This window comes from Pelecanus crispus, chromosome 2 (genome assembly GCF_030463565.1).
Source record: "Pelecanus crispus isolate bPelCri1 chromosome 2, bPelCri1.pri, whole genome shotgun sequence".
NCBI lineage: Eukaryota > Metazoa > Chordata > Aves > Pelecaniformes > Pelecanidae > Pelecanus > Pelecanus crispus.
The window spans coordinates 142,124,064-142,142,453 of record NC_134644.1 but is presented as its reverse complement, the minus strand read 5'-3'; the positions used below and the strand labels follow the sequence as shown (position 1 = coordinate 142,142,453).

The 18,390-nt window shown below is 39.6% G+C and overlaps 1 protein-coding gene across 1 annotated transcript in view; it reads right to left on the bottom strand.

Annotated features, from left to right (window-relative positions):
• Positions 1 to 18,390, bottom strand: part of ZC2HC1A (zinc finger C2HC-type containing 1A) — a 36,344-nt gene that overhangs the window by 17,214 nt on the left and 740 nt on the right. The window contains exons 2-4 of the mRNA XM_075705070.1: positions 6,523 to 6,596; positions 3,402 to 3,518; positions 3,059 to 3,194 (exon numbers count right to left, since the gene is read on the bottom strand). Of these exons, the coding sequence (XP_075561185.1) occupies positions 3,059 to 3,194; positions 3,402 to 3,518; positions 6,523 to 6,596 (327 nt within the window). The remainder of the gene's footprint in view (positions 1 to 3,058; positions 3,195 to 3,401; positions 3,519 to 6,522; positions 6,597 to 18,390) is intronic.

Genomic DNA, 18,390 nt, shown 5'->3' with positions numbered 1-18,390 from the left:
AAAACCAAAAACCAATCAACCAAAAAAACCACCACAAAGTTCAGTTTGTTCAAGAAACGAAAATGCATTAAAACCTTTCCCATACAAATAGCAAAAGACAACAAAATCTGTTTCCTCTGGCAGTTTTGAAAGGACTGAGAAATAACAACTGCAATACTGGAAATGATCGTTAAAAAAATAAAATCAGAAATTTATCAACAACAACAAAAAAAAGCATCAGAGGAAGTCCAACCAAAATCAGGAGATATCTATAGAGACATGCAAAACAGGGTAATTGGTGGCTGTATTATTTTTCAATGATTAATTTAGTCACATTACAAACAGTACTACTTGCAGGAAATATTATTACTAACAATGGGGGAAAAATAGAAAGACTATGTAAATGTTCAAAATACTGAAAGATCCCTCATCTGTATGCTGGAAATATACCCCTTAAAATACACTGCCCTTGGAAAGTAAAATATTTGGACTGCAGTTTCAGATAGACATTTTAGTGTCTAGACACATGGATGTTTAGACGATTACAGTATTCAAAACTATGCAAACATCAACTTCAGAAGGGCTGGACACTGGCAAAGCAGGTTAAATTGGTATGTTCCTAGGTGATTTTAGAAATGTATTGAAGAAAATGAGGAGACATTCCACAGTCACTGCCTCCAAGATTAGTTAGGTATTATAGAAACCAAAATAAGATTTGGATTCCATGTTACTACTCCAAATGCAGCAGATCTGGCTTAAGGAGTTATCCCTTTAAATTGACAAACAATTCAGAGTAAGTCAAATGATGCAGTAGCCACCAAACCATGAACTGTGACCCAAGAAGTGTGAGCAAAGGACACAGGAAGAACACAGGAATCCTTCACAGAAGTGACAGCATGGGATTCTCATGTGATAACAACAATGAATATTTATTTATTTATTTTACATAAACTCTACTACTGTCAGAATACTCAAACTTAACTGTATCTTAAGAGACAGAAACTCGGAAGAGAAAGAACTATAATATCTATATGGTCAAACCAAGATAGGCCCAAAGTAAGTTAAAAAAAAAAAGTATAATAAATTAATAAAGCAGCTATGGAAGCCTCTAGATAGTAAGAAAAGACATTTCTAGGTGGGGCACAGGTCAGTTCCCACAGAAGGCTTTCAAAGCCCACTAAAGTAAATGGATCAGACTGTAGAGGATTAATGTATACTCTTTTAAGAATCAGGGATTGTATCTTCATCCTTTTGTAAAATGCTTAGCACCCACATAGCCAGGTGGCTGATTGGAGTACTGTTCGTACTGTCCAGAAGAACTGCTGGGATTCAATGTAAGCTTTATAAAATACAAACTGGTCAAAATAAGTGGGCAGTACACATATGCAGTCAAGTTCAATGCAAATGGGGTGACTTCTTAATATCACGAGGCTATTCTGCATTTCTATGGGAAGGTGGAACAGGAGAATGAAGAACCAGAAATACTGCTTGTTTGCAAACTCAAAGCACACAATTACATAGGAAATAGTAATACAGAAGTATTTTCTTTTAAAGGAGACAGACTAGCAGCTAGTTAGAAACAGGCATGCCAAAGACAGAGCTGAGTAGCAGATGATGGATATACTCCATGACACTATGCATAGTTTTCCCTCTCTGCTACCCATAAGGTGGAAAAGGAGCAAGGGTAGCTGCCCCTGCTCTATTTTTGTACTGTTCTATTCATGGGAAGAGAATCCATTGATCAATTTGTGCATATTCTCTTCATTCCTGGTTCCCTCCTCCTAAGTCTTACCCACTACAGCAGAATGAAGCCAGGAGACTACAAACAGTAAGACTCAGCTTGGAGAAAGTGAAAAATGGAAGGAAGAATAGCAGAGACACAGTATCATTCTCTTCCCTTTACCTCCTATCTGCTTTCAATATATATTGAAATACAGTTATTTCCTCCGCTTCAAACTCATTTGCGGTCTCTGAACCAAGGGAGCACTATTTTATAGTAGCTTTCCAAGATAGATTTAGTTCTGGGCTCTTCTGCTTGTAATGCAGAACCTATACAACTAGATTATTATGATCCTTTCCATGATGGAGCCTTATGTTTCTTATCTGCAGCATTAGCTATTGGGTTTACTTTACTTTAAAATGCATATGGCATTTCAAGACAGTGTACTGAATGCTGAATAATATGACTTCACTTCTTACTATGAATGCACAATTACAATCCTAATACTGGACTAACATGTTTCCTGTAGAGAAACAAGGTAAGGAACACTCACATCCTCACTTGACCACAGACAGGCAGAAGCAAACAGATGATTTTTTTTTCTGTTTTTCCCAGTCTTTCTGAAAATAGCCATTGAGCTGATCAAATGGTTTAGCTCTTAGGACAAGAGGAAGAAATATATTCTCCAACCTATTATCACATTACAGAAGTTAGCTGAAAAGTGTATTTCCTCCTCACTAACATCAGACTGTTTCAACACTTCACCCAGCCTCAGTTCTGAAGGCACCCAAGGACTGTTACTCCCTTGTTAATACAAATCCCACACATCTCATACCCAAAACGCAAGTACCCCACCATATGAGGAAGGATCACATGCACACTAGAGCATACATTGCATACCTGAAACTGAACGTGAATTCAGCAAGAAATAGGAGAGACTACATTTGAATAACAGTCAACGTGCAGTTGTATAATGTAAATAGGTTGTGGGTGTCCAGCACTGGCAGCTAATTAAAAAGGTAGTCTGCTTTTTTTGAGCAGTTCCACTGTTGTGGACAGAAACAAGGTGTTGAAACAATTTGTCCAGCCTATGGTTTATAAGACAGTGGCAAGCTGCAAGTTGGCCACAACTACCTTTTGATGCATTAAAAACAAAGTCAGGGGCTTTGAAAGCTACACAGGATGCTAGCCAGCCAGACCCAATGTCACAAACCAGCATCTGCATAGGGATCATCAGATAGTCATCTTCAAAAACTTGTGAATATTGTATTCCAACAAATTCCTTTCCAATTCAAATTTTTACAAATTAAGTTAAAAAAAAAAAAAATCATCTCTCAAGAACTCAATTGTTTTACATACCAGGGTCATATGATGGTGGAGGTGGTGGAGGGAGTTTTCCACCATCTTTAAGATTAAGTCCTTTGGCTGCTCGTATAGTTGCTATAAATTCCTCGTGCTTTCGTCTCCAGTTGGAAGGTTTTTTGGGTGGTTCTGGCTAAGAAGCCAAAAAAGAAAGAGCTTTACATGTTTGAAGCTCTTACTTCAAGCTAAGTACGTGCCTTATTTTAGTATACACTATAGTTAGATTTCTTCCAGATCCTAGCTGATCTAATTATCACGAATTGCCAGCAGAAATAAGCCCTATTATAATGCATACATAGTTTGCCTAAAATGCTCATATGCAGATTAAATTATAACATACCCGTGGCTTAAGAGGTTTTACTGTGGGAATGTCTGTTCCTTCTGCTCTCTGTCGGCTGGAATCAAATGTCTTCCTTTTCTTGGCAGAAGTTTTTTGGCAAATGGGTCCATGCTTTTTCTACAAGCAGAAGAAAAACAAAAGGAGAATACAGAACTTAGTTTTGAAATCGTAAGTTATTGACATGTTACTTCCCTCTTTTTAAAATGCCAATCAGCAAACAAGGTCCAACTCTTGATGAGTAAGATCAGACTGCTTTCACTCAAATATTTATGCCAATCATTACTTTTAGAATGGAACTGCAGGAGTTCATGAATGCATATACATGATCACAAAAACTTGGGTGATGAGCAAGAAAAATAGCAGACATCTGTATTTGCTCTCTGCATAAAAATTTGATGATAGGTGTGCAGCATTTGCACTGAGTGGCAAGACAAGTCAGAAGTGTCTGAAATCCATATAAGGACAGACCAGTTTCTATTAAGACTGGAGAACACAGTATTTTGAAGATGGCTAACAAAACACTTCATTTGATGGCTAACAAAACACTTCATTTACTAGCTGAGACTGCATGATGCTGGGTTGGGAAGGTCCCTTGGGAGGCAGTCCTGAAGGACAAAGGGGTCAAGGAAGGCTGGGCATTCATCAAGAAGGAAGTCTTAAAGGCACAGGAGCAGGCTGTCCACATGGTCGTAAGATGAACTGGCGGGGAAGACAACTGGCCTGGCTGAACAGGGAGCTTTTGCTGGGACTCAGGGAAAAAAAAGGAGAGTTTACCACCTTTGGAAGAAGGGGCAGGCAACTCAAGAAGAGTACAGGGATCTCGTTAGGTCATGCAGAGACAGAATTAGAAAGGCAAAAGCCCAGCTAGAACTCAATCTGGCCACTGTTGTAAGAGATACATTAACAACAAAGAGAGCCAAGGAGAATCTCCATCCTTTACTGGATACAGGGGGGAACATTGCCACCAAGGAAAAGGAAAAGGCTGAGGTACTTAATGCCTTCTTTGCCTCAGTCTTTAATAGTCAGACCAGTTATCCCCAGGGCATTGAGCCCCCTGCCCTGGAAGACAGGGACAGAGAGCAGAATGAAGCCCCCATAATCCAGGAGGAAGCAGTTAGTGACCTGCTATGCCACCCAGACACTCACAAGTCTATACGACCGGATGGGATCCACCCGAGAGTACTGCGGGAGCTGGCTGAGGAGCTTACCAAGCCACTCTCCATCATCTATCAGCAGTTCTGGTTAACAGGGGAGGTCCCAGATGACTGGAGGCTTGCCAATGTGACGCCCATCTAAAAGAAGGGCTGGAAGGAGGACCTGGGGAACTACAGGCCTGTCAGCCTGACCTCGGTGCCAGGAAAGATTATGGAGCCGTTCATCTTGAATACACTCAACAGGCATGTGCAGGTCAACCAGAGGATCAGGCCCAGTCAGCACGGGTTCATGAAAGGCAGGTCCTGCTTGACCAACCTGATCTCCTTCTATGACCTGGTAACCTGCCTAGTGGATGAGGGAAAGACTGTGGATGTCACCTACCTGGATTTCAGCAAAGCCTTTGACACAGTCTCCCACAGCACTCTGCTAAGGAAGCTGGTGGCTCATGGCTTGGATGGGCGTAGTCTTCGCTGGGTAAAAAACTGACTGGGTGGCTGAGCCCAGAGAGTTGTGGTAAATGGAGTTAAGTCCAGTTGGCAGCTGGTCACGAGCGGTGTTCCCCTGGGCTCAGTTTTGGGGCCAGTCTTGTTTAATAGCTTTATCAACAATCTGGATGAAGGGATTCAGCGTGCCCTCAAGAAGTTTGCAGATGACATGAAATTGAGTGGGAGTGTCAAACTGCTCAAGGGTAGGATGGCCCTGCAGAGGGACCTAGACAGGCTGGACCGATGGGCAGAGGCCAACTTATGAGGTTTAACAAGGCCAAGTGCCAGGTCCTGCACTTGGGTCACAACAACCCCATGCAACGCTACAGGCTTGGGGAAGAGTGGCTGCAAAGCTGCCTGGCTGAAAAGGACCTGGGGGTGTTGGCTGACAGCCGGCCGAACATGAGCCAGCAGTGTGCCCAGGTGGCCAAGAAGGCCAACAGCATCCTGGCTTGTATCAGGAATAGTGTGGCCTGCAGGAGCAGGGAGGTGATTGTGCCCCTGTACTCACCACTGGTGAGGCCGTACCTGGAATACCGTGTCCAGTTTTGGGCCCCTCACTACAAGAAAGACATTGAGGTGCTGGAACGTGTCCAGAGAAGGGCAACGAAGCTGGTGAAGGGTCTGGAGCACAGGCCTTATGAGGAGCGGCTGAGGGAACTGGGGTTGTTTAGCCTGGAGAAGAGGAGGCCGAGGGGAGACCTTATCACTCTCTACAGCCACTGGAAAGGAGGTTGTAGTAAGGTGGGTGCTGGTCTCTTCTCCCAAGTAATTAGCAATAGGACAAGAGGAAATGGGCTCAAGCTGCGCCAGGGGAGGTTTGGATTGGATATTAGGAAAAGTTTCTTCACGGAAAGGGTAGTCAAGCATTGGAACAGGCTGCCCAGAGAGGTGGTGGAGTCACCATCCCTGGAGGTATTAAAAAAATGGGTAGACGTGACACTTTGGGACATGGTTTAGTAGGCATGGTGGTGTTGGGTTGACAGTTGGACTGATGATCTTAGAGGTCCCTTTCCAACCTTAACGATTCCATTCTAGTTTTACTTTAATTAAAACATAATCCAGCCACCAAGCCAGGAAGCATGAAATTAATTATTCCTCTACCCTAAATTGGTTTAGTGGTGGACTTGGTAGTGTTAGGTTAATGGCTGGACTTTATGATCTTCAGGTCGGAAAAGACCTTTAACAATTCTATGCTAGGGCTTATATCTGCAGAGGCAATGATTTTGTGACCTTAGAGAAGATGCTTTTAGAAGCATGTATTTTCAGAAAGCGATGGGATGCTGAAATAAAATTAACCTCCTCCTAAGGAGCTTCCAAACTGAGACAACTGGAATCAATAATTATTTGGGGAAAAAAAACCCACAAAAGACCCACCAAAATTAAGCATCTAGATCTACTTTATTTAGCTATACTGACCATTGCTTAACTCCCATATCAGCTTATCAGATCTAAAAGCCAACAGTGCTCATACCACCTACCAGTGCTGCTGGAAAGAAAGTCCTCCCACAAATCCTACATGGCAGCAGATCTCCAGTTTGCACTGTAACCTCACCTTAAAAAAAAAAAAAAAACATACTTCTATAAGAAAATTTGTTTAAATACATGATAAAAATTTCTTCCTAGATTGCTAAACTCCTATACGTAGCAATAATAACAGTTGTTACTGTAAAGTGTACATTCTTTGAACCACGCAGATCAGAAAGGAAGATGATACACAAGTCCTTACATACTTTTGGAAGCAGTCAGGCCCAGTAACATGTCAGCATCAATTCTGATAATTTACAATATGAAACTCTGCACCTTTAAAGGGATGCCTGTATGTCAACATGCAAATGACAGATCTGCTGTAAGTCACAATGACAGCCCAAACGCACACCAAGAATAATGATATTTAGTGGGTATTTCTGTGTCTTTGTAAGAGAATCACCTGTTACAGCATCCAATATAAGTCATATCCTGTCACTTATTTTTCTCTGCTAAGTTAAACTACTCCACTTTCTCTTAGAAAGAAAAATTCTTGAATACTATTTTGACTATATATTTTATTCAGTTTATTACTGACAGTTTACAAAGCATTTTTGACGTTGCTATTCAAGCATTGGTAACAAAAATGTACTCCTGACATACAACAGATTCACAGAACCAGATACAATACCAACAAATCAAAGTATCCAAGCCTATGCAAGCAAATATATTCATATAGTACACATTATGCAATGGAGTCATGGCAGAGACAAAAAACTCCACAGGGTTTCCCAATAACAGGCATCTATTATATGTAGTACTGTACCAGAGATACGGGGACATTTTTATGTCGCGTAAACATCAATAAAGAGGCAGTAAGTTTGGATTAAGTTTGAGAATTACTAGTTGCTTTCTCTGTACTCAGTCTGACTACCGCAGACAATACAGTTCCCTCTATTGATACAAAGTTAAAACAAAACCACTTTGAATTGACTTGTATTTTAGGCAAACTAGTGGCTTAAACTAACAAAAGTTATGAACATTGCAACGTTTAATAATTTGATCAGCTTTTGTTCCCAGTTCCTCAGAGGAAAACAATCATCCATCAAAACATACATATTTGTCAATTAATTGTAGGACCAGTCCTAAAGAAAATGGAAAATTTAACAAAATGTTTCATGGCAAACAAATGTACATTCAGGCAGCCATGGTTCCTATTGAAAACTTTTTTTCCAAATGTAAAGATTAAAGTTGAGTGAGATTTCTAGTACCAATACATAACCATTAGGTCTCTTTTTGCCTTTTTCAATTACTTGAATGAAGTTCATCATCAGTATGTAACTATGTATAATGTATTAATTGCATTAACACACTACGGAGCACAATACATTTTAGGAATCACAAATCACATGAGTGTTTTGCAGTTTAAAACATTTATGTTCACATCTTTAATTAATTTATATACCTTTTTCATGTAGACATGAATAGGCCCTTGTCACAGCATAGCAGGACTGTACTGACATTAACTTTGACTTTTACAATTGAAGTAATAATCAAGCTTCCTTATGTGTCATCTAAATGTATGTGTGTTTAGATATACACAGGGCGGGGGAAGTAGGAAAGACAGACAATATGCAGATTAATCTTGGTTATTCTCTATTCTTGCATCTGAATTATATTTGCATATTATCAATGTTTACTAGGAACTTATTTTTTATTGCTAACTGTATTTTTTCAATCTCTATTTTAAACAATCATGTCCGAAAATTTTTCCACAGGCCTGTTTGCTTAAATCCACAAGCCTGGTCATAATGTCAATTGTGAGTAATAACATGCATACTGGTCACACATAGCTTGGATGAATGGATCCTGCACTCATCATTTTCCTCAAGGGTAAGCAGCAATGGTTGTAAGCTTTTCTCAATTCTCCCACTCAAAAATACAAGGTATGCACAGACTTATTTTGTTTGTTTATTTCATTACTTCATTCTTCAGAGTTCTCAGCACTCTTAATAATGCTAACAAACATCACTGCAAACTCACTTCTGCTAAAGAGTTCAACTTCCTTTTATCACATTAATCTAATAAAACCCACAGCTTTGCAGAAACAAGAGAGAGAGGCGTTTCATGGAAATACAAAGTGACACTGTTTTTGTTATTAAGAAATTAGCTGAAATAAATCAGAATTAGGGGTCTTGAAATATGGTGTAGAGTATAAGATTACAGATTTGACTGAGAGAATTCTTTCAAATATCGGCCTTAGTAAAAGGAGAAAGGCTGCATTTTCCACCATGTTCTTCCATTCACTGAACTCTGGAATTTGAGCTTGTGTTTAAATTCACCATTAAAAGAAGTAGGCTTGCTAGATGCTTACCTGATTGAGCAGTATTTACATACATCATAATAAGGCATGACGAATGCCAATTAACACACACTGCAGCTACAGTTACAAAGCTGGATTTCCTTACAGCATTCCTAACCCTCCTTTGCTGCTGGCAGGTACCCAATCACATTTGCCAAGAGCTATTTCTACTGCTGACACCTCCTCTCCCCTAATACAAATCACTGACCCAAAACACAAAAGGAAGTTATTTTAAAAATGAAAATTCCTTAAGTTTTGTTGAAAATGGAAAGCCTACAGTCCTTTATATTTGCACACTTATCCCTTCAATTTCTTAGTCACTCCTCTGTGAATTTCCTCTCCTTTAAAGTAACCCCCCCCCAAAAAAAAACCCACCACAAAACCCCAAAAAACCCACCACAAACAAAACAAAGCCACAAAATCTTAACATGTCTTTCTAGAAGCCCATGAGCCTTCCCTTACAGGAGGGTTAGCAATGTCATCAACATGAAATCTGATAATTTTAAAATAAAACATGGGAATAAAATTGTGAAACTTGGAAAAGAGTTGTTTTTTTCTTTTAAAAAATGGCATTCATGCATATCTTATGCCCTCGGTACACTTGTTATTGACATAGCTTCTGCACAACAAGTGACATAAACACACAACAAAAAGGGGGAGGAATTCTTACACATTTTTTTAGTAGTAATGTAAAAAGCTAGTATTTCTAACAGCAGCAATACACATGGTAACTTTTTTCAATGAAATTACTGAATTATTTTGGCTGTAGTTTTCCAGCGTAATGACTATAAAATGCAATAAAAATGGAAAAAAAATCTTATTATGAGTGATTTTAGTCTGATAAAATTAAAGAACAAACAAAAGCAAAATCTCACAGTTGAAAACTTTGGGATTTCTTAAAAAAAGGCATGGACTGACTGAATCTTTTTCCTCATCAAAAGTTAACAGAAATGGGTTGTTAAATTGGGATGTACTGGAGGGAGGGGAGAAGGTGAAAAAACAGGGAACACTCAAATCAAGAAACAAAAGAAGGATTTTCTTGAATTTTATTTTCTTATACAACCACAGAAGACCCAAGATCCAGCAGCAACACTTCTTTTTCCTTTTACCACCTTTAATACCACTAATCACCAGCAGTTTACATGCCTGTATTAAACACGAATGAATATAGTTAACCGATAAAAGGATGGACATAATTATTACTGTTTATCTAATCTGAACACACTTAGGGAAAAGAGAAGTATACTATTCACATAACCATTCTGAAAAAAGGAAGAAGTATTTTGGTTGAAGTGATGCCAAAACTATGACACACAGCTTTACACTCTATTCTCCTACTGTCTGCCTGAGACCAGGTCTCAAATAAAAACACTTTTCAGAGTTCAACCTAGTAAGATGCCGGGTTTCTGAATTAAACAACTAGATTGGGAGTTTTATTAGCAGTACTACAATAATCTCACCACTTGTGTTTCTGAACTGTCCTTGTCAGAGCTCTTCCTCCTCCAGCTTCTTCCAGAGTACAACCACTTTCCAAATTATTTTTTCTACCTGCAAATGAATAAGTTATTGACACTTTCCTTTTGAATATGGTCACCGTCCAGTTGCCCATACTTTCTTTTCTTGAAGTTGGAGTTTAGCTGTAAAGTTCAGGTGGATCTCAAAGTCTGATGGTCAGTCTCTCAGATGTAGCACCGTGCTTTCAATACTCTTACAGATGAATTTAGACTTCCTTGAAACCTAATTTCCAGAGAACAAGTTTTTTTTCTTTCTCTCCTCTCATGTTCAAATACAGCAACTGATTACAGCAGAAAGTGCCATCTGTCAGTTCTCAGATTTATCTTTCTCGGTACAATGTGTGGACCCATCAATACATACAAGTTTGATCTGACAGTCACAGGCAGATTCTTGCTGTCGTGTTTACAAATTAAGCAGTTGTGTAAAGAGACCTCACACACAGAGGGAGCAGAAGTCTTCAGTATTGCTGAACAGCTATTAATTGAAGTTTCGTTACAGTTTTCTCTTTTGGAGAGCTTTGTACACCCAAGTATGTGTCTGCACTTAGATAGAAAGTATAGAACACTTCAAAGAACCAAGAGCGTACTTTGTCTCAGTAACAGTATTTTGTCGTGTTGTAAAATCTGTCTGACTGCCCTTCAAAACCTTTTATTTGCATTTACTGTCACTGCTGTGACAGTACTAAACGAGTTTGTCCAGACAACGGTGATAATCAGAACCATCAAGCCTCACTGAATTCAAACTTGCAGAAACACTCTAGTATGATTTCCAGCCTTGAGACCTATTTGAAACCAGCAAGTAATCTATGACTGCTGAAAGTTATTACTTGAAAAATGCTTGCCAAAGTCTTCTCCTGCAAGATTGTATTTATTGTTTTTAGCATAACTTCCCTCTCATCTCCAAAAGCAGGGTATTTTCCACTTAAGAGTTCCATATATATACTTCAGGAAAAAAAAAAAAAAAAAAAAGCAGTGCATTCCCCATATTAATTGGAATCTATATCACCAAGCCACAGCATCTAGTTCTTTGGGACTGTCAGTCTCCAACATATGTTCACCAGTCAGTACTGACGGGGTTATATTTTTTAATCAACATGTTAACTAACAACAGTCTGAAAAGGCTAATGACAAATACCATAAACAAGAGTCACCTAAAAATGATACTGATGCAGTGACATAGGTCGGGAACACTTCTTTGACTAGGAGCCTCTCTCAAATGGAGCTTAAGAAAATGGCTGCCAAAGTAAGGCAGCTGCTGCATGCACCCAGTGACGCAGGACAAAGATTAACACTAAAGGGAAAAGAAGACTCACATTAATATTATTTTTTGTTTTCAAAACAGAAATAATTTTCTGCACTATTAGGGGAAAAAAAAAATTAAGACTGGGCATAAGCTTATTCAAAAATTCTGTCAAAGCAAGTGTAAACACTTGCTTTCAACAGCCATGTTACTAATTTAAAACCCCAATGCTTGCACTTTGGGGTGGAGTGGGGTGTCTTAGACATTATCAGCGCCAGTGAAGGGTCCAGGGACAAAATTTAAAGCATTAATTTTCAAAGAGTAATTTTGAAGAGCATTAAATAATGAAAACACAAATGTATAAAAGTAGGAAAAAAGTATACCAATAATGGTGTAAGTTTTGCAAGTTTTACTTATTTTGCCAAAAGGAATTCTGAAATGCAAATGACAGTCAGAAAAATACATCAACCTACTTAATAACAGGCAGTACTTGCCACACTTTGGTAAAGTCTGCTTGATAACTGACTACATGCATGATTTTCCCCACCATGCAAATCCCTTCTTACCTATGCTATTCAGCAGTTTGCAGGAAGAGTTAGAGAAAGGAAGAGTAAATCATAGTAAGCTCTGTCTCTCAGTATTCAACCTTTCACATATTTTGAAATTTTTACACAATTAGGTTATTCGCAATTGTATAACAAATAGCAAACCAATCTACTTTCATCTATATACCCCTAATTTTAGAGGAAAGCCTCATGAATTCTTTTCTACTTCTGTATTGACAATGCAGTCTAATCTTGTATAAACCTGTCACTTCTGCTTCCAAAAGATAACAAAAAGCAGCATAACTTCCATGCCTTCAAGCTGAAAAGCTTAAGTAAGACCTTCATAGTACCTCTGCATGTTTTTATATCAGCTCTTCAGCTTGACAATGCAAGTGCATTATATTTGCCAAAATTACTGTTATTGCATTGAACATGAGACTGATAATGGTGAGTTCTGTATTATTTCCTTGAGACTAACACATCAAGGAGAGCCCCACTGCCTCAAAGTGACAACCTGGAGGAGGATTCTGTGAAGGAGGTTTTTTGTAACTGAAAAATGAATTGCATGCAGTTAAGGATGGTTGTAATGGCAGCACACGCATGACTCGCATTGTGGTGTACTCCCCTTTTCTGTAACTGTCCTTCTTTCCTCCCTTCCTCATATAAGCATAACTTCTAATGTGAAAACATGCCAACGTCACACTACGTACACATCCTTAACAGTAACCAGCTGTCCTGGACTCCTCACTAGGGCCTCACTCATGGGATTCCTCCAAGCAGATCCCTAAACAAGTCAAAGCCTGCTCTCCCGAAGCCCAGGGCTGAGATCCTGCTATATGCCCAGCTCCCTTCTCTCAGAATCCTGAATTCAATCACTGTAGGTAATGCTGCCCCTGACCACATCTCACATGTTGGTAGGTGTGAAGTCCAGCAGGAGTGCCTCCCCTTGTCAGCTCCTTAATCACCTGGGTCAGGAATTTGTCATCAATGCATACCAGAAGCCTCCTAGACTGCTTGTGCCTTTGGCCCTCCAGCAGGTATCGAGTGGTTCAAGTCCCTCATGAGGACCAGGGCCTGTGAATATGAGGCTCCTTCCAATTATCTGAAGGAGGCCTTATCTTCTTCCTCGTCAGACGGTTTGCAGCAGACACCCACAACAACATTTCCCACATTGGTCTGCCTGCCAGCCCTGATCCATAAGCTCCCAGGTGGCTCCTCAGCAAAGCTCTACGCATTCTCGCTGCTCTCCCACATAAAGGGCAACTTCCCCCCCTTGCTGTCCAGCTGGTTCTTCCTGAAGCGTCTGTATTCATTCACCACAACACTGCAGTCCTGTGAGCTGTCCTACCACCTACGCATGATCCCAACAAGATCGTAGCCCTGCAACTGCATGCAGACCTCCAATTCCTCCCATTTGTTCCCATACTGTGAGTGTTAATGTACAGGCACTTTAGAGAGGCACTCAGTCATGATGATTATCCAGAAAAATCTATGAGAGCTTCCCCTGTAATGTGTACGGAAACACAATAAAACCAAAGGCAAATAAACAGTACTATTTGATCGATCTGACTTCCAGATACATTATCCGGTCTTCTATTAATGAGCTTTAAGATTAATTAAAGCCACTAGAAAGCACGTGATCTGCAAAATCCATGTACATGTTACACAATTCTGCTTTGGCATCATAAACTCACTCTTCTCCTCTATTAGGCTACAAGCACCATGACGACTAAGCAGGTAGTGAAGTGAAGACTAGCCTTCCCACACTAGCCTTAAACCAAGACAGCTTTGCACCAGTGACCCCCAAAGCAATTCTGGACTTACATACTCTACTACCCAAATGTAACTGGACAGAGCAATCCCAATCTAAGTCTGCTTGCTTATCAGAATATTACTCAGCTAACAATAAAATAATGTGTTAAAAACAGTTCTGATAATAAACTTCATTTATAATACATTGATTCCTAGTTTGCTCCCCCCTTGGAATTTCTTTAAAAAGTAAGCCCATTCCTTACCCCCCTCCAGTCAACTATTCAACATACTTCTGGAATCGGATTTTACTGAAATGCAACAACTGCTTTTGATAATAACAACATCATGTAATTGGTTTAGTGATGGACTTGGTAATGTTAGGTTAATGATTGGACTGGATGATCTTAAAGGCCTTTTCCAGCCTAAATGATTCTGTGATTCTATGTGTGTGTGCACAGGTAAAATATTTATGTTCCCACTATATTCAACCAATTGAATTCCATTACCAGATTCATCTACTTTCTGCAATTTAGGTTAAAAATGCAAGAATTCTGTAAAAACTATAGCAAAGAGTGGAAGATCTATTCGTTCCAAGATGCTCAAGAACGTAATCTGAAGCACTCAAATTCCTGTCTACACATATTACTTCCCTTCCTTTAAAGGTGAACTATATTCTGATAGTGCACTTCCCCATCTTATCAGCCTAAACTTAGCTTTCAGAATTTTTCCTTAAGTAAAAAATTTAATTTCAATTTCTTCCCCACAACATTACTCAAAAAATAAAAACATAATTGCCTTAGAAAAAGTAAATACATTGATCACAATTATACAGTGTATTAAATGACAAAATTAGATCACTTAACAGAGGTGCAAGTATGCCTAGTGAAATACAGCAGTTCAATGCAAAGTCATATTTATCCTTGTGCTTTAATGGCTACCAAAGACAAACAACTCCTTAAAAAAGAATATCCATTTATATCAGTTTTGCATTTCAATCTTTAATAGTTTCCAACTTGCTGATTTAAGAACAGTACCATAAAAGTAGCTCTTCCTTCTGTTGGACAGATAAAATACCTTAAAAAAACCCAAACAAAAAACCCTGAAGTGTTCCAAAAAGGCAGGAGCCTCTCTCAAATGGAGCTTAAGAAAATGGCTGCCAAAGTAAGGCAGCTGCTGCATGCACCCAGTGACGCAGGACAAAGATTAACACTAAAGGGAAAAGAAGACTCACATTAATATTATTTTTTGTTTTCAAAACAGAAATAATTTTCTGCACTATTAGGGGAAAAAAAAAATTAAGACTGGGCATAAGCTCATTCAAAAATTCTGTCAAAGCAAACGTAAACACTTGCTTTCAACAGCCATGTTACTAATTTAAAACCCCAATGCTTGCACCTTTGGGGTGGAGTGGGGTGTCTTAGACATTATCAGCGCCAGTGAAGGGTCCAGGGACGAAAGCTATTACAGCACAGATCTCAGCAGAAGACGCTGTACAGCAAGCCTTAGTCTTATGAGACCTCAAGGGTGCACCCAGACTGCTCAATGTCTAAATGCTTAATCACAGCAGTCCCTACTTGGCATCTGCAAGGGAAAGCTTTGGGTTTGAAACTGCAGGCTATTTCCTGAGCAAGCAGCCACCCATCCCCTTCCAACCACAACCAGCCTTCCCTGGCTGCTAGAGCGTAGGCTGAAGGAGAACGCTGGGGCTGGGTAAGCAGTGCCATTATCTACCACAGAGCTGGACTTCTGCCCTCAGACACAGCTGCCCCTCTGCCCTTTACTTCTTAGGAAGCAGCAGTCCCAACCTGCTGGGATGGGTTATGAACAAGTGTGGAAAGTGGCATTTATTCGGCTCAAGCAGCTGTTGCTGGCATCCTCCCAGAAAAAACAACAGACTGGAAAGAAGCCGATCAGACATCACCACTGGACTGCTCTGGCTTAAATGAAGTCAGGAATTCAGTGGTTGGATCCCCTCCTCCATCTCCTTCAAGCAAAACAGAGCAACAAAATGCCAATGTGACAGCTTTTTTCTTGCCATCCAGTAGTGAAAGCAACAAGCACATGTTAACGCATCAAAAATGGTTCTGACATTTAGGAAATGGTGGACTACTGAGGAAAGGATTTTTAAACTCATCTTAGCGATCACGTTTTCAGGCACGGAAACACTGCTCTGACATTGCTATAAGTATTTTCACAGGTAAATTAAATGAAAATTGAAAAACAGCCAAACAGCACACAGGCTGCAAAGTAACAAATGCTGAGCTAGTGACTTTAGATTTAACATCAAATTTGTCACTTATAATGACAAGTGTGCACTGATTCCTCTTACAAAACTTTAAAGTTATAAATTTGACTTTCAGTATCAATCTTGTAATATAACAATACTGATATACAAATAAAATAATAAAGCAACAGACAAAAAAAAAAGCAACAGAAGTAAATTTTAGAAGAAACTTTAAAGTCACACAGAAACCTACTGTGCCATTTCACTGAACATTTAAACTTGCACATAGTGAGAAAATGCAACTGCAACACAGGAAATATTACTTAGCTTTTTAAATGTCACTAGTGCAGCTAGCTCCACAAGCCAACTAATACACATTCAACTCTCCACATCATGGAAAGAATCATTACAAACTGGGTAGAGTTCTTTCTTATTAATAGCATGCTTAAATAAAAAGAAATAAACCACATCTTGTGTCTATAATGCTGAGCTTCAGCAAAGCAAAGCACCAGTGTCTGAGGGCGGAAAGTCCAGGGCAAGCATCCTGAGCCTGAGGGGGTCTTCCACAGTCATAAAAACACACCAGCAGACTGCTGCCAAAAGACAAAGTCCTGCCCTCCACCATAATCACGTCTCTCACATGCGCAACTGCCAGGACCTGCTGTACAAATCACCTCTGGGAACTGATTTTGCTAAGCACTAGTATACAGAGGAAGCAGGCTGAGCCAGATTTCAGAAGCAGCCCATACTTCCATGTTGGATGAATATGACTGTGCAACTGTGCTTCTAAACACAAATTTAACCTAAGATGGCAACCAGCAACGTTCTTCTGAGTTGCCAGTGGAGCAATGACTGGAAAAAAGCACAGTGCCCAATGAAATAATTTATTATTGTTACTGGTTTTGCCTACATTCTTCCGGTGTTGGGGACACCTTTCTACAGAAACTTCACCTGAGCCTAACCTAATGTGCATCAAGAGAGACAGCTCAAACTGAAAAACTGGAAATAAAGGCAAAGCCCCTTGCTTCAAATGTTTGAAGCAAAGAAGTATTTTATGTCGTCGTTATTTGTTTAGAGAAAGAAAAACATAGCACAAAGTGACATGCAAAAATGCAAAATACTGTATTCTTCAGTTTCAAGAACTTTAGCATTCCAGGATGCTGGATGACAGGGTAGAATATGAGTGCTCACAATGCAAGGACATCTGAAGTTTTAGAAATAGCTTATTATCTGTGCTATTCTCAAATTAATCTTATGTGTTCAGAAGGAATGTTTCACATCATGGAAAAATGCTTTGATAAGCTCTAGCTTTTGAAAGTACTTTCAAGAAATGGTTCACCAAGTAAACATGAGATTTCACCTACGATTTAGCAGTTCTTCCTCCCACCACTCCCAGTACCTACTGAAATACAAACAAAATGTAAACCACTTCCAGCAAAGACAGAAGTTGGACAAATTCTGCTGCAAGAATGACATGTTTTTTCAGGCTTCTGCTGTCATCTGTAGATCTGCTTTCTTCCCACCCTCTGTTATGAAGGTGCTACAGCTTATGCAACACAGCTGGCATAGCTGGCCTTGCTAAGTTAGCTCACAGCCAAATCAATTGATGGGGCTGCAGATGATATGCAGTCCGAACTGCAGTCAAACACACAGCTAACTCAAAATTAAAGCAAGCTTTCCCCTTCTCGACAGGCAACATATGATTGTCACAGGATTGTCATGAGAGTCGGAGTGCCTGATAAAGCATTATTGGATAAGCCACTGGACACCACCTTTCAAATTTAAAAGCCATTAATAGTCAGCAAAGCATAAAGAGTAAATAAAGTAAGAGAACCTCTTGGGATTTTAATGCCAAATCATGTTGTCCAAATTTATAGTCTTGATGAAGTCACTAGGCATAAGAACAGAGTCTGATGACTGTAAAATCTACTAAAGACAGAAGACAGGTATTCAGTGAGAATTACTTCCCTTCTCCCACTGTGCTAGAAGGGATAAAGAACAAAGGCTATTTTGTGCTCACCCCTATTTAAGCACTCAGTTACCTCTAGGGAAAGCAGAGCATGTATGCCTTAATGACTGTTTTATGATAGTTACTCACAACAGGCCTGTATTTTTTCTTAAGTAATGTGGTTAAAGCAGCTTGCAAAACACAGTAATGACGGGCCTACCAAAATGCTCAGATAGCAAGCCGTAACTTCATGAATTCCAAGATGAAATCTATGCTATGATGGATACTCTGGAGAGT